The sequence below is a fragment of the Pogona vitticeps genome, chromosome 2 (assembly GCF_051106095.1).
Source record: "Pogona vitticeps strain Pit_001003342236 chromosome 2, PviZW2.1, whole genome shotgun sequence".
NCBI classification, from domain to species: domain Eukaryota; kingdom Metazoa; phylum Chordata; class Lepidosauria; order Squamata; family Agamidae; genus Pogona; species Pogona vitticeps.
In genome coordinates, this window is record NC_135784.1 from 228,009,639 (window position 1) to 228,036,109 (window position 26,471).

General features: G+C 39.1%; 1 protein-coding gene across 49 annotated transcripts in view; it reads left to right on the plus strand.

The window, feature by feature from the left end:
* The window catches only part of PTPRD (protein tyrosine phosphatase receptor type D), a 1,767,834-nt gene that overhangs the window by 1,710,011 nt on the left and 31,352 nt on the right, over positions 1 to 26,471 (plus strand). For all 49 annotated transcript variants that reach the window (XM_078384988.1, XM_078384990.1, XM_078384987.1 and 46 more), the window contains one exon: positions 26,106 to 26,391. In XM_078384988.1, the coding sequence (XP_078241114.1) occupies positions 26,106 to 26,391 (286 nt within the window). The remainder of the gene's footprint in view (positions 1 to 26,105; positions 26,392 to 26,471) is intronic.

Sequence of the window (26,471 nt, forward strand, 5' to 3'; positions counted from 1 at the left end):
AATAGTAGCTGATTTTGAAACCAAGAGTCAGATCACAAGTTTAAAGCAAATGCATATACAGTGGTGCCTCGCTTAATGACATTAATTCGTTCTGCAAAATCGCTGTAGACGAAAACGTCGTAAAGCGAAATTAAAAAGCCCATTGAAATGGATTGAAAACTGTTCAATGCGTTCCAATGGGCTGAATAACTCACCGTCCAGCGAAGATCCTCCATGGGGCGGCCATTTTCGCTGCCTGTAAAGCAAGGAATCCATCCAAAAACACAGCAGGGAGCCATTTTGAGCAGCCGGTGGCCATTTTGAAAAGGTGACGATCAGCTGTTTTGATCATTGTAATGCAAAGAATCGGTTCCCGAAGCAGGGAACCGTCGGGAAGCAAAAAAACCCCATTGAAACATCGTTTTGCAATCACAATTGCGATCGCAAAAACATCATCATGAAGCGGATTCGTCGTTATACAGGGTAATCGTTAAGCGGGGCATGACTGTATCTACCTCTTAGGGACATGGTGGTGCTGCGGGTTAAACCGCAGAAGCCTCTGTGCTGCAGGGTCAGAAGACCAGCAGTCGTAAGATTGAATCCACGCGACAGAGTGAGCTCCCGTCGCTTGTCCCAGCTCCTGCCAGCCTAGCAGTTTGAAAGCATATAAAAAGGTGAGTAGATAAATAGGTACCACCTCAGTGGGAAGGTAGTGGTGTTCCATGTCTAGTTGCGCTGGCCATGTGACCACAGAAACTGTCTTTGGATAAATGCTGGCTCTATGGCTTGGAAACCGGGATGAGCACTGCGCCCTAGAGTCGGACACAACTGGACTAAATGTCAAGGGGAACCTTTACCTACATGTTACAACATTATCCCACCAGACATGTACATATTTCAGTGGTATATCTGAGAAATTAGACATGCAAGTTGAACTGTCTCCCAGTCATTGTTCAGAAAACAAATGCAAGCTAATTTCTCAAAGGCAGGTATATGTAACATTATATTAGAGGAAACAGATAATCTTTTTCCTTAAAAAGAGCTCTGCTTCTAATGGCATGCTAACTATATCATCTAATTTGACCTTGCAAGGAGTTTCCAAAGCAGGGAGATTCAGGGAGGTTATCTCTTCAAAGAAGAACAAAGTAAAAATTCTACTAGACTACACCATTTGTGAAAAAATATCAGTCTCATTCCTGAAGCATTTCTAAATTCTCCACCAGCAGTTTTCTAAAGTATGTGTTCCATATCCATTTCTTCAGTTGACTAACACATGCCTGTCCCGAACTTTTCAAATATATGCGTTTTCAATTGTGTGAATTTTTGTAAAGTCTGTATGATAGGGGTTTTTACCCATTTTCCACTGCAAAATACATCACAGGTCTTACAGAGATAGAGATTTCCAAGGCAAAATGAGCATTTCCAATTTAAGAAGGTGAAAAATGGGTATTTTCATCCCTCTCAATGGAATTTAAGGTTCACCCATACAGAATATCCATATGTACACATATTATGTTCCATCTTTTAAATCTATCCAGTAAGGCTTCCTTGAATTTTTTCCCAGTGTTCTCAATATGCATTTCTGAAAAGTTTCAGAGCTCTAGCACCACCACAATCCCTCCTTCCAGCTATATTCTTGTATAATAACATCAATTTGTTGACTTGAGCAACATGGAAAATTTTCTTGGGGAATGAGATCAAGAATATATAGTAGTGGTTCATTCATGGACCCTCACTTAGTTCTGCATACCATTTTATTTCTAAAACCTTCAAAGTAAAACAATCAAATTGTCAAAAATCTAATTTAGAACAAAAAGAATGAATTACCTAAAATCTTGGATATCTGGAAGTTCCCCACCCATCCCGGAATATAAAATAAAGTAAATGTATTTTATTAGCATGGTAAAGGTAAAGGTAAAGGTTCCCCTTGACAATTTTTGTCCAGTCGTGTTCGACTCTAGGGGGCGGTGCTCATCCCCGTTTCCAAGCCATAGAGCCAGCATTTGTCTGAAGACAATCTTCCATGGTCACATGGCCAGTGCGACTTAAACACGGAACGCTGTTACCTTCCCATCGAAGTGGTCCCTATTTATCTACTCGCATTTGCATGCTTTCGAACCGCTAGGTTGGCGGGAGCTGGGACAAGTGACGGAAGCTCACTCCGTCGCGTGGATTCGATCTTACGACTGCTTCGTCTTCTGACTCTGCAGCACAGGCTTCTGCGGTTTAGCCCGCAGGGCCACCACGTCCCCTTTTATTAGCATGAAACAGTCATAAATAATGGCATGACTACAGGTTTTGTGAATCCATCAACTGTTTTTGCAAAACCAAGTTTCTTAACTGTTCCCTATACATATGCAACTTTTCATGTAATTCTGTTTGGATCCCTAATTACTTTACATAAAATGAGACAAGATGAGAGAAGCAGTTCTGAATATGAAGAGAAGGAGCTTGATAATAGATGTACAGGTCCCTTTAATATCTAGGTTGCACTGGCTTCTTTTCACCATCTGCCATACTTTATAATGTTTCATAGATCTATGTTCCAATTTTCTTCCAGTATCAGAAGGTGGCACACATGGATTTTGTGTCCTCACATTTTATTCTTAGAATAACTCTTGACAGTAGATTAGACTGAAAGGGAAAAGAGCAGGGCAGGGGAGGGCCTATGGTCACTAGGGACCTTCCTGGTTAAGATGGGATTTCAGTCTTCATTTCCCTCAAAGTAGATAAAAATCACTTTTTAAAAAAAAACCAACTTGATATAAATCATGGTTAAGTCATCCAAAACATCTGATTTTTTTATTTAAAAATCCACTTATCTCCCCACTTCTATTCCTTCTAATATCTTCACTGAATAATCTGAGGTTGCTCTCTGCTCTTCAAAGACGCTACTAGAGTCCACACTGGAACTTCTTTTGTTTCTGAGGCATCTATTTGCTGCTCTATAGTATGCTGTACTGCTGCATATCCAATAGGGATTAGTAGTAAGATTATGGTCATGACCTTATATGAGGACAAATGCACATATGCCACAGTATAGTTCTGTCACAAAAAAAGGGCCTGCCATTTCATATATTGTACCTTTTTTCATTAAAATCTGGTATACACATGCATGAATGCAGGTTTTAAAATGAAAATTTATATAGTTATTCACAGATTCGTGGATGTTTAGGTGGACACAGTAAATGAGTTTCACCCCAGAAATCTAACTAGTTATCCACATCCATGAAGGAGAAAATAACCATGGATGTGCCACCTGCCAGTACCCCAAATGAAGACAAATGAAGAGAAAATGTTGCAAACAGGCTCTATAGCAATTTTTCCCAACCTGGGAGTTAGGACCCCCATTGGGGTCACAGATTGTTTTCTGGGGGGTCGAGCATCTCCTAATATGTGTTGTTCTTGTTGTTGTTTAGTCGTTAAGTCGTGTCCAACTCTGTGACCCCATGAACCAGAGCACGGCAGGCCCTCCTGTCTTCCACTGCTTCCTGGAGTTGGGTCAAATTCATGTTGGTAGCTTTGATGACACTGTCCAACCATCTTGTCCTCTGTTGTTCCCTTCTAGTTTTGCCTTCACACATTCCCAACATCAGGTATTTTTCCAGGGAGTATTCTCTTCTCATTATATGGTTAAAATATAGGAGCCTCAGCTTCAGGATCTGTCCTTCCAGTGAGCACTCAGGGTTGATTTCCTTCAGAATGGATAGGTTCGATCTCCTTGCAGTCCAGGGGACTCCCAAGAGCCTCCTCCAGCACCACAATTCAGAAGCATCAATTCTTCAGCAGTCAGCCCTCTTTATGATCCAGCTCTCACTTCCATACATCGCTACTGGAAAAACAATAGCTTTGACTATGCAGACCTTAGTCAGCAAGGTGATGTCTCTGCTTTTTAAGATGCTGTCTAGTTTAGTCATCGCTTTCCTCCCAAGAAGCAGACGTCTTTTAATTTTGTGGCTGCTGTCACCATCTGCAGTGATCATGGAGCCCAAGAAAGTAAAATCTGTCACTGCCTCCATATTTTCCCCTTCTGTTTGCCAGGAGGTGATGGGACCAGTGGTCATGATCCTAGGGTTTGTTTGTTTTTTATGTTGAGCTTCAGACCATTTTTGGAACTCTCCTCTTTCACCCTCATTGAGAGGTCCTTTAACTCCTCCTCACCTTCTGCCATCAGAGTGGTATCATCTGCATATCTGAGGTTGTTGATATTTCTTCCCGCATTCTTAATTCCAGTTTGGGATTCCTTCAGTCCAGCCTTTCGCACGATGTATTCTGCATACAAGTTAAATAAGCCGAGGGGCAATATACAGCCTTGTCATACTCCTTTCCCAATTTTGAACCAATCAGTTATTCCATATCCAGTTTTAACTGTTGATTCCTGTTCCACATATAGATTTCCCAGGAGATGGATAAGGTGGTCAGGCACTCCCATTTCTTTAAGAACTTGCCATAGTTTGCTGTGGTCCACACAGTCAAAGGTTTTTGCGTAGTCAATGAAGCAGAAGTAGATGTCTTTCTGACACTTTCTGGCTTTCTCCATAATCCAGTGCATGTTAGCAATTTGGTCACTAGTTGCTCTACCCCTTCGAAATCCAGCTTGTACTTCTGAGAGTTCTTGGTCCACATACTGCTGAAGCCTAACTAGGAGGATTTTGAGCATAACCTTCTTAGCGTGTGAAATGAGTGCAATTGTACGGCAGATGGAGAATTCTTTGGCACTGCCTTTCTTTGGGTTTGGGATGTAGACTGATCTTTTCCAGTCCTCTGACCACTGTTGAGTTTTCCAAACTTGCTAGCATATTGAATGTAGCACCTTAACAGCATCATCTTTTAAGATTTTAAATAGTTTCACTGGAATGTCATCACCTCCACAGGCCTTGTTGTTAGCCATGCTTTCTAAAGCCCACTTGACTTCACTCTCCAGGATGTCTGGCTCAAGGTCAGCAACCACACTATCTGGGTTTTCTGGGATATCCAAATCTTTCTGGTATAATTCCTCTGTGTATTTTTGCCACATCTTCTTAATATCTTCTGCTTCTGTAAGGTCCCTGCCATTTTTGTCCTTTATCATGTCCATTTTTTTACAAAATGTTCCTTTAATAGCTCCAATTTTCCTGAACAGATCTCTGTTTTTTCCCTTTCGATTATTTTCCTCTGTTTCTTTGCATTTTTTATTTAAGAAGGCCCTCTTGTCTCGCCTTGCTATTCTTTGGAAGTCTGTGTTCAATTTTCTGTAACTTTCCCTATCTCCCTTGCATTTTGTTTCCCTTCTCTGCTATTTGTAAGGCCTTGTTGGACAGCCACTTTGCTTTCTTGCATTTCCTTTTCTTTGGGATGGTTTTTGTTGCTGCCTCCTGTACAATGTTATGAGCCTCTATCCAAAGTTCTTCAGGAACTCTGTCCACCAAGTCTAGTTCCTTAAATCTGTTCTTCACTTCCACTGTGTATTCATAAAGGATTTGGTCTAGATTATACCTGACTAGCCCAGTGGTTCTTCCTACCTTCTTCAGTTTAAGCTTGAATTTTGCTATGAGAAGTTAATGGTCAGAGCCACAATCAGCTCCAGGTCTTGTTTTTTCCTGACTTTATAGAGCTTCTCCATCTTTGACTGCAGAGAATAGAATCAATCTTATTTCGGTACTGGCCATTTAGTGATGTCCATGTGTAGAGTCGCCTCTTGTGTTGTTGGAAAAGAGTGTTTGTGATGACCAGCTTGTTCTCTTGACAAAACTCTATTAGTCTTTGCCCTACTTCGTTTTGAACTCCAAGGCCAAACTTACCCGTTGTTCCTTTTGTCTCTTGACTCCCTACTTTAGCATTCCAGTCCCCTATAATGAGAAGAACATCTTTCTTTGGTGTCAGTTCTAGAAGTTGTTGTAAGTCTTCATAGAATTTGTCAATTTCAGTCTCCTCAGCATTGGTGATTGGTGCATAAACATGGATTACTGTGATGTTGGAATGTCTGCCTTGGATTCATATGTGTTGGAGCCTTTATGAAATAATTTCTTCCTAGACCTTTCAGAATGGGATGTTAAAGTTAGTATGTTTGTGTATGTATGAGAAACGGACCCCTTGGGGAAGAAAGAAGCCTTTCTTTTCTGAGAAGGGATAATCCAGACTGTTCTTTTACAAAAAACGGAAGTGCTGCTGGAAAAATATAGCAAATGCTGCCACTTCTGCAAGAAAAGGATTGTAACTAAGATACGTCACTTTGGGAGACCCTAAAGAAGGGGAGGAGAAAGGAAAAGAACTGCTGCCCTCACAACAAACCCCAGGAGGGCAATAAAAAACCAAAAGGCCTCCTCTTCTGCGGCAGGTGCAAGGAAAGCTTTGTGCCATATTCTGAGGAGGTTTTGCCCCATCTCTGGGTATTGTGGTGTTCTTCTGCCCCCTAGTCCATCTTTGATGTCTTTTGTCTTCTCCCTTACTTTAACTTCCCCCAGCTTGTTCCCGTCCCAGCTTTGATGTGGTGGTGGCAGGGTTGGCAGCAGTAGGAGGGAAAGCAGCAGCAGCGTTGATGGCACTGCCATGTCAGGGAATGACAATGCTGGCCTTTTTATGCAAATGTGGCAGGGGGTGTCACTGATCACTTGGCTATTATAAAAGGGAGTTACAAATTGGAAAAGGTTGTGAACCACTGCTCTGTAGCTTTGAAGGCATTCCGACAAGTAAGAGGTAAAATGCTGCTAAATTGGGACACAAATAATGGATCAGTGCACAAAAACTGTGATCACAAGAAGAGAAATTTTAAAGGCAATCTAGAAAAAAAGAGTATTGAGGGAGAAATAGCATCACAATAACAGAATAAGGACTTAAAGACCAGTCTCAGCCTGACCACACTGGGGGGAAAAAAGCAGGTTTGAGGTCCACTGATCTGCTTTTTTCCCATTGATCACATGGCACAAAAGAAAGTGTGACTCTTCCTGGTGTCCCACAGCCCCAATCTGTAGTTTTACCTCCCCACCATAAACCTTTCTACTTTTTAGAAATTGAATCCTTTTGCTGTGGCTCAAGTGTGCAATCACTTTGAGCTTATGCAAAAAGGGAAGGCTAACCAACGCACACACGAAAAGCACCTTCCCTCTTGCCACACAAGGGAGGACCAAGAGTGTGTGTGTGTGCGCATGTGCACGGGTGTGCATGTGTACACATGCAGTGCCAGCACTCACCTCTCTCTCCAGAGCTTCTCTCACAGGACACTTCATTTGCTTAACAGCTTCTCCTAGGCAGATCTCCTGTTTATTTACTTATTTTTATAGCTTAATGAGCTCTAGGGCAGGCAAGATAAGATGTGCAAGATCAAATGAAGAAATGGATGCTTGAGGAAGGAGTCACTCACTCATTTACACTTAAGATAGTTTATTTAAACTGGCCTGTTCAAGTGTTAATATCTTCAGGAGAAGCCTTCCTCTCAGTCCCGCCACCTTCACAGGAGAGAGCCTTCTCTGTTCCTGCTCCCAGACTCTGGAACTCCTTCCCACTGGAGGCTAAACTGGCCCCATCTTTTCTGCAAGCAAAGACCTTTCTCTTCAGGCAGGCTTTCCCTGAGTAAATGGCTGCTGAGTGGGGTTTTGAAAATACAGTGGTGGTTTTGGGCTGGGGGGTTATGTTTCTGTGCTGTGATGGGTCTTGGTGGGGTTGTTTGTTTTTTGGGGGGGTTCCCCATTTCTGATGGGTCTTTGGGGGTTTGGTTGCTTTTTGGAATTTTTCCCCCCATTTCCGATGGGTCTTGGGGGGTTTGGTTGCTTTTTGGAGATTTTCCCCCCATTTCCAATGAGTCTTCGGGGTTTGTTTGTTGGTTGGTGATTTGCTTTTTCCCCATTTCTGATCTGTCTTGCATGCTTTGCTTGCTTTTTGCATTGCTCTTTCCCCATTTCAGATCTGTCTTGCATGCTTTGCTTTTTCCCCATGTCCATCTGTCTTTCATGCTCTGCTTGCTTTTCTTCTTTTCCCTCCCTTTGGCTGGAAGAGATTAATCATGTTTCCAATGGGTTTTGTAGTGATCTTTTTTGTAGTTTTTTTCTACACCCGGAATGGTGCATTTCAGTGGGAAATGGTGCTTCAACTTACGACCATTTCGACTTGCAACCATCTTCCAGAACGGATTAAGTTCGTACGTCGAGGCACCACTGTAGATGGTTGTACCTTACTGCACTGAATGTGTTTTGGTGTTGCTTATGTTTTTTTGGTATTGTATACATTGAGCCTTCCAGTGTTGTATACTCAATTTACTAACTTAAATACTGCCCTTTAATTGCTGTAAGTTGCCTTGGGTCCTTTTAAAGGAGAAAAATTGATTAATTTTTTAAAAACAATTAGAAGGGTTTTTCTCCTCTTCCTGTCTAACAACTTATATCAAAAATAATCAAATGTCCCACTGCAGCTTTACAGTGAGAGAGTATGGGTTAATTTGCATTTCCCTCACTCTTTAGTCACACCCTATGTCTTTTCACCCTAAGTGGGGGAGGGGAACTAGAATATATTTCCGCCAATATAACTTTACAGTCATCATGTTGTTTTTAACAATTTTTCTCAGCAGTTTCAAATCAACTGTAAACTTATGCATGCTTGCTTAAAAGTAATATCCAGAAGGACTTCTTATTGAGTCAAAATACATAGGATTCTGCCACACTTTTTTTTCTTACAAAGATAAAATTACATTACTTTATAAATTAAATGTGCTAATTATTAAAAATCACAGGCTAAAATCCTGAAAAAAACAGGTTAAAAGCCCTAACAGCCCAGCTCTTCCCTTAAAATCCCTTCCTCAACAGCAATTTGCATATTAGATTTGCATGTCAGAAAATATTTGCATGTCAGAAAAGGGGCCAACCTGTCCATAGGCTGGGAGCAGCCGCCCTAAAGGCCCCCTCCCATATCCACACCAAGCATTTCCCCCTACATTTTGCGCAAAACCAAAACTAATAACTAAAATAAACTTGTTTCATGGAGTCTGTCCACCCCACTTTTCAGAACTGAGCAAATGTTGACGGTAGATTATGAAAAACATTATTTTAAACTTTTTCCAAGTAAGATTTCTGTGTATAAAACTGAGAGATGTAGCTGAAGGAATTGATGAGAAAACTGTGAATGTCATTTGCATGACTGCCAAAAAAGCTTTTAACAAAGTATAGCTAAAAATAAAGACAAAAATAAACAGTTACATTAGGCAACAGTGATAAAGTACTGAAATAAATGTTTTCCTCACTATCTAGGCAAATTAAGTTTCTGCTTAGAGCATGTGGTTGGCCCTTATAATCTACGCTTTTGAAATTTTCTTTAGTTTGTGCATTTCAATTACATGTTATGGCCCCAATCCAAAGTGTTAGTCATGCTTAGGGCGAGTTAGTTGTGGTTATTTTCTCCCCTTGATTCAATAGGACTTAGGACATAAATCCCCCTTTTCTCATGATTGTGACTTACTAGATTTACCATGCCAGACAATGGAAAAGCAGCTGCCAACTGGCCATCAGTTACCTAACAAATTTCTACAGGCAAATAAAATTGAAAACAATGGCTTTAATTGCAAAAAATCAACACTGTCACATTTAAACTCTTTTATTCCATCCTGCTTACAGCATTTCATCTGTTTCTCAGATATGCTGGACCTGCAAACAAAATTTTTAATCTCTCAAGTAATGTTTTCTCTTATACAGGCTAATGCTGTTAACTGATGATGTGTGCATATTTGTGTTTTTGCAGCTATTTCAAATCAGAGTTGTAGTTTGTTTTGAAACTGTTAGTTTCCTGGGCAATTTTGTCCAAAGATATTTAGTTGTCTGAGGCACAGAACAAGTGTCTGCTTTTCCCATTCTGTGTAGAAAAGCCATCTAGACTGAGATGTGAATGTTGTTCAAGACTGACAGTGCAACAGTGTTCTGCACTGCTTATGAAAGCCAAAGGCTAGCTTAAGTAGTTCAGGCTGAGTGACGTGCAATTTGGTTTTCCAGTACATTGCTGACACCTCTCATCATATGTTGCCAGAAACAGCCACCTCACTCTGCCTAATGCTAGGGAGAGACCTGTCATGGGATCAGGGAGCCGTTGCTTAGCAATCGCTTACTTGTGTGACTCCATAGAGCACAATGTACATTGTTGGTGGCTCAACAATAATAATGGTGGGAACATTTTACTTTGCAGCTGGCGCTAAAGGTCCCATTTGCCACATAGTAGAGGTGATCTTGATGAATAGCTTAAGCCCTGGTCACACAGGATAATTTTTTTCAAGTTCTTCTGATATTTTCCATACCTGTGTTTGTACTGAATTGCACTAATGTGGTTTATATCATGGGATGAACATGCCAAGAACTTTTAGTGGTACCAATTAAATTCTTATTTGAATCATTATGGTACCAATTTATTTTCCTTCTTGCTTCAAGGGGTAATTTAGCCTCTTGATTTATATACTGTACATATATATTTTTAAAATACTGTTTTTCAATATATCGATATATCAGGAACAAGATTCCCTCTAATGTGTGCCACGGTGCAAGCATTGCGACTACCCCCCATGCACAGCTTTCCTCCTCCCCCATGTACCCACAGTGATAGTTTCCAGCCCCTTTCATTCTGGTCTCAACAGACCCCAACACCAGGTATGTGTGTGCAAATTCACATGTGCAGCAGGGCAGACCTGCATCGGAGGGGGGGCTTGCCCAGCAGGGCTGAAATTTAGAGGGAAGATTGATCAGGAAGAGGTTCCTGTTTAGGAAAATGTCTTCTGTTCCATTGGCTGCTCCTGTAGAAATGCATTGCACACAGTAGACATGGGATATCTGCATTGCAGTACTGGCAATCACACACACCCCGGAGACATTGGATGCCAATGGTTCGATGTATCTTCCAATAGAAATAAATAAATAAATAAATAAATAAATAAATAAATAAATAAATAAATAAATAAATAAATAAATAAATAAATAAATAAATAAATAAATAAATAAATAAATAAATAAATAAATAAATAGAAACTGTCAGTAATGTAATAGTGGTGGCCACCCAGTGACATACCTTTACCGCAAGTTTTTTTTAAAAAATATGCATGCCACAGTAATGGTGGGCACTTTCCTGGCTTCAATTCTGAAAAGAAGTGGGACAGATCATGCACACAAGTAATCCCAGTAAGGAATTCTACAATACAAGGTTCAAAATCACACAACTCTTCTGATGATGGGAAAATATTCCGCAGTTGCAGCGCTAGCCAGAAAAATGACACAATCTTGACTCTGCATCATGTGACCAGAAAAAAATAAAGCAACAAACTAACTGGAAGATAACAAGATAACATTTCCCTCATGTGACCAGAACCTTAGAAACTCCTAAATACACATTTCTTCTTCTGCGTAATATTCTGCTTATTGCAGAACAATTTAGCAACAATTTCTGCCCAGTTTCTGCCCTTGTGCTGATGCGCTTTAATTTGCAAGACCAAATATCCTTTTAATGAGCACATGCTGTTTGAAATGCAGGCTTAAATTCTGTGAATCTGCAACAGAGTGTAGCATGTGGTCTGTTGAGAGAAGGAGAAGCACACGGTTGCATTTGAAGTTGGATTAATGCTAGCAAACTGTTGCTAATCAGATCATAGCAAAATAGCACCAGAGGGCAACTGGAAGTTTTTCTACTTTGTTTTCAGAACTTCACAATAATCTTAGCAGTTGCTTCAGTAGTACTACACACAAACTTTGTGTACAGATGCAGCTCTTATTCCCTTGTATTTCTGTACTTAAACACAATCGGAAAATCCCTGAGGACACATTTAATTTAATGAAGTGTTTATATACACTGCTGATGTTTATAAAATGTGCAATAGAAAGAAGGGGAGTGGACAGATTTGAAAAATGTGGATTGCAGATTTCAGGAATATTCTCATCCACTATACAGGAAGAATTCATTAGCATACTGAAGATAAATCATTGCAGACTGTCAGGATAGCTTTTCATTAAATACAGGAAGCATCCAGATTTCATAAAATCTTAATTTTTATTATAAAACTTAGAAATATGTCATGTACTAATTCTGGAGACATATCCAGACATTAGTTTTTCCAGGGGGATTCATTCAAGTACGGCTGTCAAGTGCTTTGCCTTTGAAAGTTTACAGGTATTAAAGTGAAATTAGGGCCAAATCACATGTGTGCCACCTTTGGCACATGATAAATTCATTCTTGTTTTGTGTCTACTCTGCAGACTCAAGTTAAGTCTCTCTTGGCTTTTTACACCAGGAAAGGTGTAACAACAATGTGGAGCTGGTATGCCCCATCCCTTAACCTAGCATTCTTGATGTTCAGAGGTCACAGGTATAAGCCTGAACCACCCACGTGTGATCTGTTGCTTCCCACTGCCCCATCAAAACACAGATGAATGGACTGGTATGAGCAAGAAATATGTTATTGTGTATTGTATCCAATCCACAGTAAGAGAGGCTAGCACAGAACCTGAGTCCTCTGTCCATACATCAAAAGATGTGGACATTACACATTCAGATTATGAGTGGGCTACCTCCTAATATGAAGATATCATTTTTTGAGATTTTTGGGTCTTTGAAATACTGGCTGAAATCCTGTTGCCAAAAACTACATCATATAAAATTGATGACATCATCAGTCATGGCAATTTTTAAAAAGGGAAACATGTCCAATTCTTCTTTTAAGGCTTCTATGGAATGCTTTTCAGCATTGGGAAGCCACTGGGGATGGGGTGTGTGGAATCTTTGTGTGTGTGTTCTCTGACTTCAAGTCAGAACCAATTTAGATCAACCCTGATAGAGTTTCTTAGGTAAATGAAATATTTAAGGACTGGTTTTACCAATTCCTCTCCCCCAGTGAGTTTCCATGCCTGAGTGAGGATTCAAGCTCTGTTATCTAGAGCAGTGATTCCTAATCTTGTGTCCCCAGATGTTCTTGGACTGCAATTTCCAGAAGCCTTCGCCACTGCTGTGCTGGCCAGGATTTCTGGGAGTTGCAGTCCAAGAACATCTGGGGACCCAATTTGAGAATCTCTGATCTAGAGTCCTAATCCATTACTCTATCCACTACACCATACTGTTAACAAAAAATTGCCACCACTGGTACAGTCATCCTGGTGGCAGATATTATCAATTAAAAAAAAAACACTACTGCAATCAATGACATATCAGCTTTACACAACAAGATTTCAGCTATTGAAATTTTGGTCTTCATGTTCCATTTTGTGGAATGAAACTAATCTCATTAGCAATTATTTCTTTACTCAATTGGAGTCTAATTTCTAGTTCTGCATGGAACATCTCTTATCAGACTGATTCTTGATTCACTCATACAGCTTTTCCTATCAGTTTTTGGCAATATCACTATTTTTGACAATACTGTAGTTGTTCCTAGAGTACGTTCTGCCATTCTGATAACACTTTCTATTCCTAATAAAAGTACTTGAATGACTCTGCTTTATCTCACTTTAATCTCACCCAAACCAAATTGATAGTCTTCTCAGTTTCATTGTCTCTGTTCTTCATTTTATGGGGTCCCTACCCACTCTTCTTCTGAGGATCATTATCTAGTTATATTTTTTTATTCCTCTTTAACGTTTTCTTCTCATGCTTGTGCCTATGTGCTCAGTTTGAACATACTATCTTGTTAGCCATAGCTAAGGAAAACACAGAATCAAAGACAGACCATATTACAACAATTCTGAGGAGAGTCATTTCTGTTAGACTGAAAACAAACATTTCATGAATTTTAGTCTGGCTGTAGCACAACAATACAGTTCTTCATCACACTATGTGAATGGCTATGTTTATATTACATTAACATTTGCAAGCTACTCAGTAGAAATTGGATTTGCTTAATTGCTATTCAGAAGATTCCTCAGGTTTTCTTGTTGATGAGACCTGCACAGCCGAAACTTATTTCAGAAAGCTAAATTGTTTTTTTTTTCTTCACTAAGGACAGTGTAAGCACATCTTAAGAATAAATCAGCTTACTTGCTAGCAGCTAAATCAAAAGACAAACATGGTGCAGAATGCTGGCATTTGCTACTTACTGGGATGGAGTATGGAACCATTTCTAGTGTGATGTATGGAGAAAGTCAGAGTTGAAAATATTGGCCCTAAGAAGAATGAGTAGAATGGCATACTGAGGCTAACTGTATCTGAGGAAGGGTAGGAAAGTGCTGTGATATCAGAGCATTATCCAAACACTATTCAATTAGTTTTGATTTCACCATTATGTCCATATTAATTATTTGTAAGAGAAATTTTCTAACTTTTGCATTTACTGTGTTCTGTCTTGAAAATATTCACGTTTAATAGCAAGCATGTTCAGGGCAGGTCACTAGCTACTACTTCTCATAACCACAGAAAAGCAATTGAAACAGTTAGTGCTTTTAGTAATGAACATCAGAGATGGAGGGAATTTTGCCAGCAGTCCACATTAACAGGATACAGTAGTTGTGCTTGCTATTGTTTTCTGTTCTAGAAGCTATTCTTGAACACTCCTTGACAGAAACCAGAATCTTTTTTCCTGTTGTTGCATTCTGGAAAATAAATTCCCAAACCATTCTCAAATAACTTTTAAAGGCACAGAATACCTGTTAGAGCGGGTTGGAGGGTATTAATCCTTCAGATCTTGTTAGACTGTAACTACTGTATCTCATCCTTCACCATTGAGTATACTGTACTGGCTAGGGCTGATGAAAGCTGAAATCAAACAGTCTGTGTGGACTCATATGTTTTCTATCCCTGGGGGGGAAAAAAGAAAGAAAACACAGCAGTCCCATTGAGCTGCACCTGAATTCCCAACAATCACTGCTTAAGAACTTCGCTAAAGATCCACACGGCAAGAAAGAATGGAAACACGCTTTCTTGACTTTTGAATGGGCAACTTGTTGCCTAGAAAAACAAGCTTGAACAGAAGGATGGATAGTAGTGAGTAAGGGGTACCATATGCAACATATGCTTCCTGTGACTAGGTGCTCCTTGAGAAAGTAATTGAGAAAGCACACAAGCACATTGGTGCACTTCTCACCTTTCTCATTAGGCACACTCACCTGCTATGCCCATCACTCTTCCAAAGAACCCATGCAGGTGATAAGAAAGAATTGGACCAGTACTTCCTCATTCATTGAAGAGAGCTACAAGGAGGAATATCCCTGTATGAGACTCTCAGGTGCTTTCTGCGTGTGATGGAGGTGCTTGTTTCACCACCAGCACCAAGATTTGTAGACGGAGTACAAGTTCAGAGTGGGAAGGGCTTGTCTGCATTTCTGGATACACCCCCACCCCACCCCCGTAATCACAGTGTTTTGATGCTTTGTGCAGCTTTCATTTTTATAGAGAATAAAATATAGAATAGAAATTGATAAGGTAAATAAAATAGAACATATATAGGTGTTTGGTACATGTCTCCCTATGTAAATAATTTGCTGCTGAATATTTTTCTGATGGATCAATGATTTGTCTAGTAGGCTAAATTGATCTCATATTAAAATCCAGTCCTGTGTGCTTTTCCTAACTTAAACAGAAATACTATCCCTTAACTTATCAACAGTGTAAGTTAACAGGAAGAGCCTCGTGGCGCAGTGGTTAAAACGCTGTACTGCAGCTAAAACTGTGCTCACGACCTGGGGTTCAAATCCCAGGTAGCCGGCTCAAGGTTGACTCAGCCTTCCATCCTTCCGAGGTCGGTAAAATGAGTACCCAGCTTGCTGGGGGGGCAATGTGTAGCCTGTATAATTAAAAAAATTGTAAACCGCCCGGAGAGTGCTTGTAGCGCTATGGGGCGGTATATAAGTCCAATAAATAAATAAATAAAATAAATAAATAACAGTGATCCTAATTTCCAGATATTTATTGTGTCCTATGAGTCGCGTAATTTGACCTGCCCTGTGGTTTGTTACATTATTTGATCAGCATCCTCAATGAATCATTTTATCCACATCTATTTAGTTAATTTTTCCTGCCTGTGTTTATATATACTCTATAAGGGAAAGGAAGCCTGACTGCTCACAGCTGAGCCTGGTAAAAGAGCAATTAGTTTCTATCAGAGCCAACAGCTGTCTGTAATGAATTCTGAATTAAAATTACGAGCAAAGAAAAGAATCTAGCCATCTGCAGGAAATGTGAAAATATTTTTATAACCTTAATAGCTATGATCTGGACAAGGGTATCTGTGAGATTTCCCAGCTGTACCTACAGTGAATTCTCAAATAGCCACAGAGGCAGAGCACACCAGAATGCATTGCATCAATTTTGGCTGCTTAACCTCTTTGGCTGTACTTGAACCAGCCGAATTTTGATCTAAAGTAATCAGCATGAAAGCCTTCCTTTGTCAGAAAGCTTTTTTCTGTGCCCTCCAAAAAGAAAATGTAGCTGTAAAAATAGATCAATTATCTTTGCATGAAGGCTTTCCAATCAGTGTTCCGTTACTGAGATATTTTTACCTAAAAAATGAGTAATCATCATTAATTTGATACGTTCTTTTCCTCCCGAATTGTTCCTTCCAACCAAATATTGAGTTATGATACTGATTTACTTGTGGCATTTGGTTATATTACTGCTCCACATGTTGTAAATCAGTGTTTGACCTTTGTTAATCCTGTTTCTGAAGTACAAGAATTTGGTTGTTTTAGCAACATATTTCAAACTTTGTTTTGCCACGATGGATGGATGGATGGATGGAATTTATGAACTAAGTGGTAAAGCAATATGCTTTGTTTCTGTATGTCCATAGGTTCACCTGTAGGCAAATCTGTAGTTAGAGTAAACTATGGCTACCACAGTAACTTGGAAGGAAGGAAGGTTGGTTGGTTAGAGACTAATTAGACTGATTTTTCTTACTTGGTAGAAGGGAGGTTATTTAGAACATATGGTAGAACATAATGTTTATGAACTTTCTATGAAACAGATAAAAATATTCACTCATTACCTTTTTATGTGTCTTTTCTTCATGGAACTCAGGGCACCATATATACTCTTGCCCCAACATCCTCACTATAACCGTTTTGTCCAATGTGCTAGCCACAAAAAGTTAATGCCTCTCTCAAGACTTGCCCAGGATGTTTTACATTGAACTACTAGACAATGTGCTAGCTTTCAGTTATGAGCCATGCTCGTTTCAATGGTTAAAGACATATTTTGCCCTAGGATATGTTTTGCCTTACCTGCACATCTGGCATTCCAGCATGCTTTCAGAAGATAATCATGGGTTTGATTTCAAGTCTGATTGTATAGTCTTGTATCTTGAGTTGTGGGAGAAGAGGCTAATCGTAGGGAATACATGTTTCCTTTAACATTGACTTAGGCTGCAAGCAGGCATCATCAGTTTCAGTACAAACCTGTCCACTGCATCATTCTACGTCTCAGTGAGAATTCACCAGCCTGTTTCCTGTTGCTTCCGAACTGCACGTTGCATGTGTAGTTCTTCTTTTTCTGCTGCTTGTTAAAGGGGTAATTCTCTAATGCCTTTTTGTTTTTTAAATGGGATGATCTCTGGCTTGTGTAACTGCTAACCAGAGATTGCCAGAGTCAGCAGGGAGCTCTCTGGACGTGGAGCTATTATACATCTCAGTTATGAAAAGGATTCTCCCCTTGGTAGTTCATTCAAAACAACCAGGTGAAGAGGAACAGTATTGAATCTCCAGCCAGCAACACCTGATTTATATCTTCCGCCTGGATTCCTCCTCTCTTGTCAGCATTTCTCTCATGAATGCCAGAAGCTCCCTCCCAAGCTGTTCCATAATACTCTTCCCCGGAAGAGTGTCCCAGCAGTTCAAGCCAGCAAACATTTCATTGCTATATAATAGCTGGGAAGGGAGCTATGAATGTGTCTTCACCCCCATATGAGTGGTTTTTCAGAAAGTTTAATGACTCCTGACAGTGGTGGGGATGCCAGGTTTCCATTAACCACCTGGCCCATAGCTTTTTTCAGTCATACACACACAGTCAACAGTATTTTAATTAATGAATTAATTGTGAACATATTTATAGAGCTTAAACATGCTGTGCAAAACAAATACAAACAATTCAAAAGTTTTGTTATTTCATCATCTCCAACAATTTTCCTCGATGACACTGCAGAGATATAGTGATACAAGCTGAATGTCTTCATTGCCATTACCATCACAGAGAAGGCCTTAGTGTGAGAGCTATGATAGGACTCATCCTGTCTTTAGCTATCAACCCAGGCATTTCGTAGCTCTCAGGTCAACAAAAAACAAAAAGGCCTCAGCTTTATGCAGTGGGAGAGACATTTAGGATCAAATGCGTCAATTCCTCAACTCATCTACCTATTGTGTAAACTAGCCTTCAGTAGGATCACAAACATTAGTGTCCTCAGAAAATTCAGAAATCTTTCTGGATCCCTGTGAGCATCGCATATATTAGGGAAATGGTCAGGTTGATCACATAACTTAATCACAATTGTTCATCGTCCTACTTTGCATATGAATAGCATTAAAAAGCCTGCTAACATCTTATTGCAAGTTGAATCAAGCAAGAAGGAGTTGCTATGGGTTCTGTTCGTACCATTAAAACAAATAAAATATTTGCCGGGAAATTGGTTTGCATTGTACTGCATCTCAGTCTTCTTTCCAGAAACTGATTTAAGGAAGAGAACCAGTAAAAGCAGTTATACAGGATCTACTGCAGTTTCTAGTCTTGCAAGCCAAAGAAAATAAAGTCATCAAAACAAATTCTACCATTTAGTTTGAAAGATTATTATCAGTCTGATTGCTACATGTGTGCAGTTTAAATGACACTATAAAGTGTTGCACATTTATGACAGTGCTATTGAGGTATGTAGCTTCCTAAGGTAATATTTGCCACTTTTTAATTTTTTAATATGCTAATTAGCTATGTGAAATCTTTTGTTTCTAAATTTGAATAATGGCTCCCTTTCTGCTTCCTTCTTAAGCCTCTAAATAGCTTCTAATGGTAATCAGTTCCTTAAGGAAGATTGTGCCTTTTGGCTACTTAGCAGTTCCTTTGTTGATTAGAACTGAAGTTTAGGGTCTCTGAAAATTATCATCTTTTCCCATGTAGATGTAATTCAGTTTGGTGATCTTCCAGCTATTTCACTTGTAATTTTGTATGGTGGGTGTCATTATTATTCCTGTTTATTCCTCTTGGGAATTCACATGGAGGTGCAAGACCTCATGTTTAAATTTATTCTGTTTAAGTCAGTGAGACTCAGACATGCTTAACTTTAGCTCTCATGGTCATATGACTTGTGCAGGGCTGCCCAGTGAAGTCAATGGCTGAGTACAGGGCCAGCAATTTAGTAGCTGAATGTGCTAATTCTCAGCAGAATAATGACCCAATGATAGCTTGGAAAAGAGATGTTTTTGAGCCACAGCTCCCAGAATCACCATCCAACCACATCCTCTCTCTGAACAGCATTTCACAGTTGGTGTAATAAATAAATTGAGCCCTTGTCTGTGTATGACTTGAAACCACAGAGATGGAAAGAAGTAATAAGTATAATCTAAGGCAACTCCACATTCATGTATTGTGGACATAGTTTTCCCCCCAGTGGAAATCTAGTAATCGTAAATGGCAGTGATTAGGCCTGCTGTGTATGCCACTTACCTCTTGTATTAGGCACAATTAGTTCCTACTGATGTTTCTGGTGTAAGATTACAGTGAAAGCATTATCCTACTTTACTGCAAATATTGGGAGGATGAAAGAGATGAATATAGTTAAGGCACACCACATTCTGGAATAGATACCTGTATCATTACTATTGATATGAACAAAGCATTTATTGTAGCATTGCACAACTTAATCTACAATACAGAACCAATTTAGTATTATGTAGGGAATGTTCCGTTCTCTTTTCATATTGACAGCAGTGGATTTTATTCCTTGTCCCCTCTAAAGTATAATTTCATTTCTTCAGAATCTCATCTCTCTACCTCAGTTCAATCTCTTTGGATCATTTTTCAGTTGTTTTGAGTAAATGTGTGTAGATTCCCCCCCCCTTCTGATAACTAGCAGTTTTATCCTCTTGCTTGCTTCAAAATTCTTATTTTTTCTTGAGTACAGTATAATGAAATCGGTTATGCTGTCGTGTTCTGTATTGATTTTAGGAAGAATGCTAAGGGGGAAATACCTCGTATGTGATTAAATTCCGCAGTAACAAAATATATGCACTTTCTTGAAATAGAAATTTACCATGTTGCATTAAAAATCTGTATTTTCATTTTCAGTTTGAGGAATGAAATACTTACAGGGTCTCTGTTGTTTTAGAATTGTTCATTTCCACATTCAGAATGTTAGGAGTTCGTTTAACCAAATCCAACATGCTAAGGTACTTGTAGGGCTGCATGAATCTGTCAAACTACATTTCATCAAGAGTCTTGTTGTTCTAGCACTGCACTACTTCTGACTCCTGATTCATTCTGTCTTGCAAGCCTCCATAGAACTTCACATGCATTTTTTAAAAGGGATGCATTTTTGTGTAGATTCTTGTGCATATATATATCAAGCTGACAGACAGACAGACAGACAGACAGACGTATACATGTATACCTTTTTTGGAACATATATATTTTTTGTTTCTGTATCAAATAGCAATCTCATAAAAGAATTTCTTATTACCTACTGGCTGAAATGCTGTTGCTTTTTCACACAGGCAGAAGGCAAGCTGTGTCACACTCACTCACAGGAAGCAAAATTAAAGAGTTCCCTCTGGAATTCTTGAGCATGTCCCAACCCAGCAGGTGCCTGCACCCAAAGAATCACAGCAATGACTCTTTAATTGCTGTCTGGTACCAAATGAGTTATAATATCTGCTTTCTACCTGTGTAACAAAACAACAGGATTTTAGCCTTAGTGTTTGGATCTGCATTTTGGTTTGAGTGGTACAGATTGTGTCAGTTCACGCTGAAATACAAACCCAACCAATTTGTTACTTGTATCTGCATGTTGAAGATGCACAAAATCTGCCCATTTAATTCCACAAATATTTCTGCTTTCGCACATGCTGCTACAAGTATTGGACGATTCTATACAGAAATGCAGAACCCAACCGATGTTTTCAATTGTGTGCAAATTATTATCTGCCATTACCTTAATTGCAAATCATGTTCCTCACTGGTATATCTTTAAACAGTATAACAGAAACCTAGATCATTTCTGTGCACAGCATAAAATTAAGCATGCTTAAACCCATTGATTTAATTGATGTGAATGGGAAAGCAATCTGTTTGAGTGATCATCAAGAGAATTTTCCTTAGCTATCAAGCTTCCTGATCCAAAATGCCCTCTACAGCATTAAGTGGTGTAGTGTCATTGCCACTGGAGAGTTCGTTCTTTTATACCACTGCCAGAAACCAGTTTCAACTGTAATGCTGCAGTGGCCACCACCCTCTTAACCTGCATTGTGAACACATTCTTATTAATAATCTGAGAACACTTGGTGCTGCCAGTTTGCTGTAGTTGGGCAAGTCTTTTCAGCACTTGAAAAGAAGAGTGCCTGGAAACATCTTCATGCAACACAGTGGAAGAAAGCCAGGATGTAAATATATTAAATAAATAAAGTAAATGTTTCTAGCCCATATTTCCCCAAAGAGTTCGGGGCAGTTTAAATGTAGGTCATCTTCACTGTTACCATGTGGATTATGCTAAACTGGAAATGCATGCTACTTAACTCTAATGGATGACAATAAAAATAGGAAGTGGAAGACATTCTAACACATTTATATGTGTACTTTTCAGTTTGATTTTATGTGTATATTGGAGCAGTGTTTAGTTTTCTAAATCACAGTACTCTTGCTGTGCATGTCTGGTTTTGGCAGTCATGTTTAATTAATCATGTAAGCCTATTCATGAACCCTGTTACCTTTTTATGACTTTTTATCACTGTTGTTCTATGTACTTAGCCATCATTAATAGCAGTCTCAATATATTCAGAAGTGCACCATTCAATCAAATTACTCTGATATATGCCAAAAATGGCTTAAATTATTTTGGCCCATATTTTAATATCTTTGTTCTTCCAGGTAAATGGTCTGTGAAATCTAGTAATTGCAGTGACTTCTCTTGCCAGATCGCTGAAGTATGAGTTAAGGGTCGGCATTATACCAGCAACAAATTAATCAGTGGAGCCCATTTGCCAGTACATCCACACAATGACTTCAGTGTGGAATGGCCCCCAAATGCCTCTTAATTTTCCTTCTCTGAATACTTTAGCTGTATCAGATCATGGGACATTAAGCATACTGTATTTCCTTTCACAGCCACAGGACTCAGTTGTGTTTGTAGATATTGACAACAAATTTTGGAACTGGATGAATGACAACATTGCAGCAACAACAGTATCCTAGTAGGCATACTTGGTTAGTGGTATGCATAGTCTTTTGGCTTGTAAATATAGACATTTCTATTGCTATCTGAAATAGAAGTGGGGGCATCCCCCACCACTTCTTAAGGTTTGCTGGCAAGTATACTTGAGTAAACTGAAGTAAAGAAAGTTGCTCTAAGAAATAAAATTCACACTTGGCTTATTCTTTATGATCTGTGTCCCATTCTGGGAAATGGCTGTAGATAGGATTCACATTGGTTGTAACCTACCATTTGCATATGTTTCAAGGATGGAATATCAGCAACATATCCAAACCCTAATTAACTGTTAGAGTTTAATTGGGTGTTATAATTTTGTGAGGACATACAATGCAGTGTTAACAGGTGCTTAAAACTATAAGCAGCATTGTCATTTTTGACATTAGGACTGTAGGTAAACTTTAACTGTGTTGGATTCAGTGTGTTCCTGTTGAAGTCTATAGTTTAGTCATTCTTACTGCTTGGCAACAAGGACAGGGAAAAGCTCAGATAAAGCAGAGATGGCTTATCAGCTGTACTGTTCATGCCATGTTTTTAGTTGAACACTGTAGAAATGGGGGTGGGGAGAGAGAGAGAGAAAGCAGAACACCGTTCCTTATCACCAGGCTGCCAAGCTTAGTTGAAGACCAAATAGACTTTCCTACACATTAGAAATTCTAATCCTTAAATTTCACTTTCAATGCTGATGCAAGGAAAACTTTGGGATTCCAATATATATATATTTTTCAGAACTAAGCACAAGATCTTGGTGCACAGCTTGAGGAAGATGAATTATCATCAAAAGCTAGTGGTTTGCTGTTTGCTTGATTCTTTTAGTGATCAAATGAAAGTATCATGTGTTCTTGAAATATTATTTTTTGGGGGACCACATGGCTTTTTTATTTTTTTTTAATTGTAATTTTTTGAATTAATGAGTTGGAATACAGTGAATACAGTGGAGATCCTGGAAAAATTTAGACCTGACCATTTAATAGACGCAAACACACACACATTCCTAGATTTAATTGAATTTAATTTCATTATTCATAACTAAAATTAATAGCAGTCTTTGATGGCTAGCTGGATGAAGCTTAAATGTCAAAAAAAGCCTATTACATAGTTGTTGTTTTTTTGTGGGGGTAGGAGAATGTCCATTTCAATAAACATTAGTGAAAGATACAGCAGGTAACTTGTCTTTGCAGAGTCTGTTTAATTAGAAATTGTATCACAGCTGCAAAATATGCTGTTTCCTAGATTAACAAGATATATTTTAATTGTGACATTTAAATTAACCATTTTGAAGGAAACGTAAATCATCATAATGGCACATTCCTGTGTAGTTTTAGCCTTGAGGAATCATCTTGCCAAAAGACCAGCTACGAAAAGATAAATGGCAAGCCCCTAGGAATATTTTGCCCTAACTTCAGCTCTTTTCTTCTTACACACACAAAAAATGCAGAATCGTTACCTCTATGCAACAACTTGCAATTTCTTCCATCTTTGTACAATTTGGTTGCTTTTCCCCATCATCCCAGTTGAACAAACAGGTAAATATATTTCTGTTGTTGTAAAGATGACACGTAGCCATTTCTTACATCTTTACACACTTTCGTTAACTTACTGCAAATTATACCCCATTTGCAAATTCTTAATGGAACTGTTAGCGTGTGAAAAATTCTAAAGTGCCCAGGGTATGTAGTGTAGTGTCATATATCAAACCTAGATCTGCAGGTATAACTGGAAGCTATCATTATGGTACAGAGCAGCCATTCTGAATGGGGGCCCGGGGGATTTTAGCACTGGCACATTTGAAGGGGGCCATAGACTAGGAACAATTCTTCACATACCACCTTAAAGGTTTTTTATGCAACTTATACAATCCTGATTTGACCTATATTTCTTTCTTATTGTGTTTATGGCTGTGGCAAAAAAAAATTGAGAATGTGTAGAACACTAGCAGCAGTGTGACTCTAGCCCTATGCAGGCATTTGCTAGCTTACATATTGGGCTAAACTAGAGATAGGGATGTGGAAAAGACCCAATGTTTTTGTGTGTCCAGCTGTTTTCCAGACCTTCATGCAAGGTGCACAGAGCTCTGCATTCCAGCTGAATGCAGTAACTTAATGGAAATAGATTCCTAGCCAGAGAAATTTGTAATTGTGTTCAACCAAACACAGTTGGGTAGGCCCTGCGGAATTTTTTGTCAATGCATAAAGGTCTGAAATGCTGCCAACATAAAGTCATGCTTGCATGGGCATGGGCATCCCTGTTCCTAGCAGCCCAAAGCAAGATCGTACAGATTCCTGCGTATGTTTTTGCGCTTTGAAGTGTAGTAAGTTGTATGCAGAAAATCATAGCAAAACCTGTAGTATATGGCAAAAAGAAACATATCAGAGGCCAGTAAATAGAATGTATTCAATGTTGGTCATTAAGCTTACTTGTGATATTCAGAACAAATACAATAAGGCTACTGGTAGTCTTTCAGTCAAACCAGAAGGCATTGGTAAATCGGTTGTTTGTGATATGGGTGTGGTACTTGCTGCACATTTCATATGCCCAGTTAGTAAACAAGATCTAGATAGGTAGATGGGTAAAACCCTTTGCTAAAAAGCTCACTTACCTTTGCTCAGATTTTGATCATGCAGTTCATTTCTATTTCAATCTTTCAAACATTCAATTTGCATTAAGACACACAATTTCCTCAGCCTCTTATGACAGGGTAAGATTTATTCCATGTCATCTTTCTGAAGCTGGGCTTTTGCCTACCATGCTGAATGTATCAAGTTCGGCAGTTCTGTCCCCCACCCCCACCCCCACCCCCGCAAACATATTTGTACATGTTACTCTTTCTTTATTATTTCAAAATTTTCTAAACTGACTGTGTCATTCAGAGACAGGTCTCAAGGCAGATTCTAAATACCAGTACAAATTAAAAATGATAATAAACGCAATGTGGTAACATTTGAGACATAATAGAAACAGTTCAACCAGGTAAAACAGTAAAATAAATTAAAATGTCTGGTCAGACAGAAATGATTCGATCTGTTTTGAGTGAAATACAATGTGGTTGTCATCCTTATCTTGTTCAAAAGGATATTTTAAAACCAAGGCATCACGACCAAAAAGACTTTTTCCTTTTTTCATGTGTAACACACCCCTGCTATAGATGATGCCCAGAGGAAAGTCTTAGCTGACAATACATATTTTCATTGTGCCCCCATAATGTGTATTTAATGCAGAGGTGAGCAGCTTGTGGCACTCCAGATGTTACAGGACTGCATCTCCCAACATTCCTCAGCAATGGCTGTGCTGGGTAAGACCAGTGGAAGTTGCAAGCCAATGGCATTTGGAGGATCTCAAGTTGTCATGTGTGCTTTGATGAGCAATTCATTGTGCAAATCACAGAGCAGGATTGATTCCATTACTTCTGCGACACATTAGGGTGGTTGGAATGTGCGGGAAGACCTGTTCCACTTGAACAAGGAAGGCTGCTTCACTGCAAAATAGCGGCTTATCTAGGACAAGATTCTGTACTTTCAAAAAAAAAAAATCTACATGTTGGAGTTATATGAGTGGGACAAGTCTCCTGCATCTTTCCCAAATAACCATTGTCTAGCTGAGAAAAATGAAGTCCTCATGATCTCTACATGACTGAAATAACTTGAGAACTTCAGCTGCAGCCCTGGATGTATTCCATCAAAATGAGTGTGATTAAAGCGTAAACTGCTATGATGTTTGTTACTGTGACAGTATGTCAAGAGTGCCATAATGATATAAAAGCATTGCCATCCTTCACAAATTTCTTGTGTTCTTTGTATTATTATTATTCTAGTGCTGGAGTTGGCAGGACCGGCTGCTTCATTGTAATAGATGCCATGCTAGAGAGAATAAAGCATGAAAAGACTGTAGATATTTATGGCCATGTAACTCTAATGAGAGCCCAGAGGAATTACATGGTTCAAACGGAAGACCAATACATCTTTATCCATGATGCACTGCTTGAAGCAGTGACATGTGGAAATACCGAAGTGCCAGCCAGAAACCTGTATGCATATATTCAGAAGCTGACACAGATAGAAGCAGGAGAGAATGTCACAGGAATGGAACTGGAATTTAAGGTATTTCATTTAAGTGGTAGTTTCTCGTGGTCTTATAGTGATATGTTTTACACTTGGGAAGAAAAAATTGGGTTTCAAAT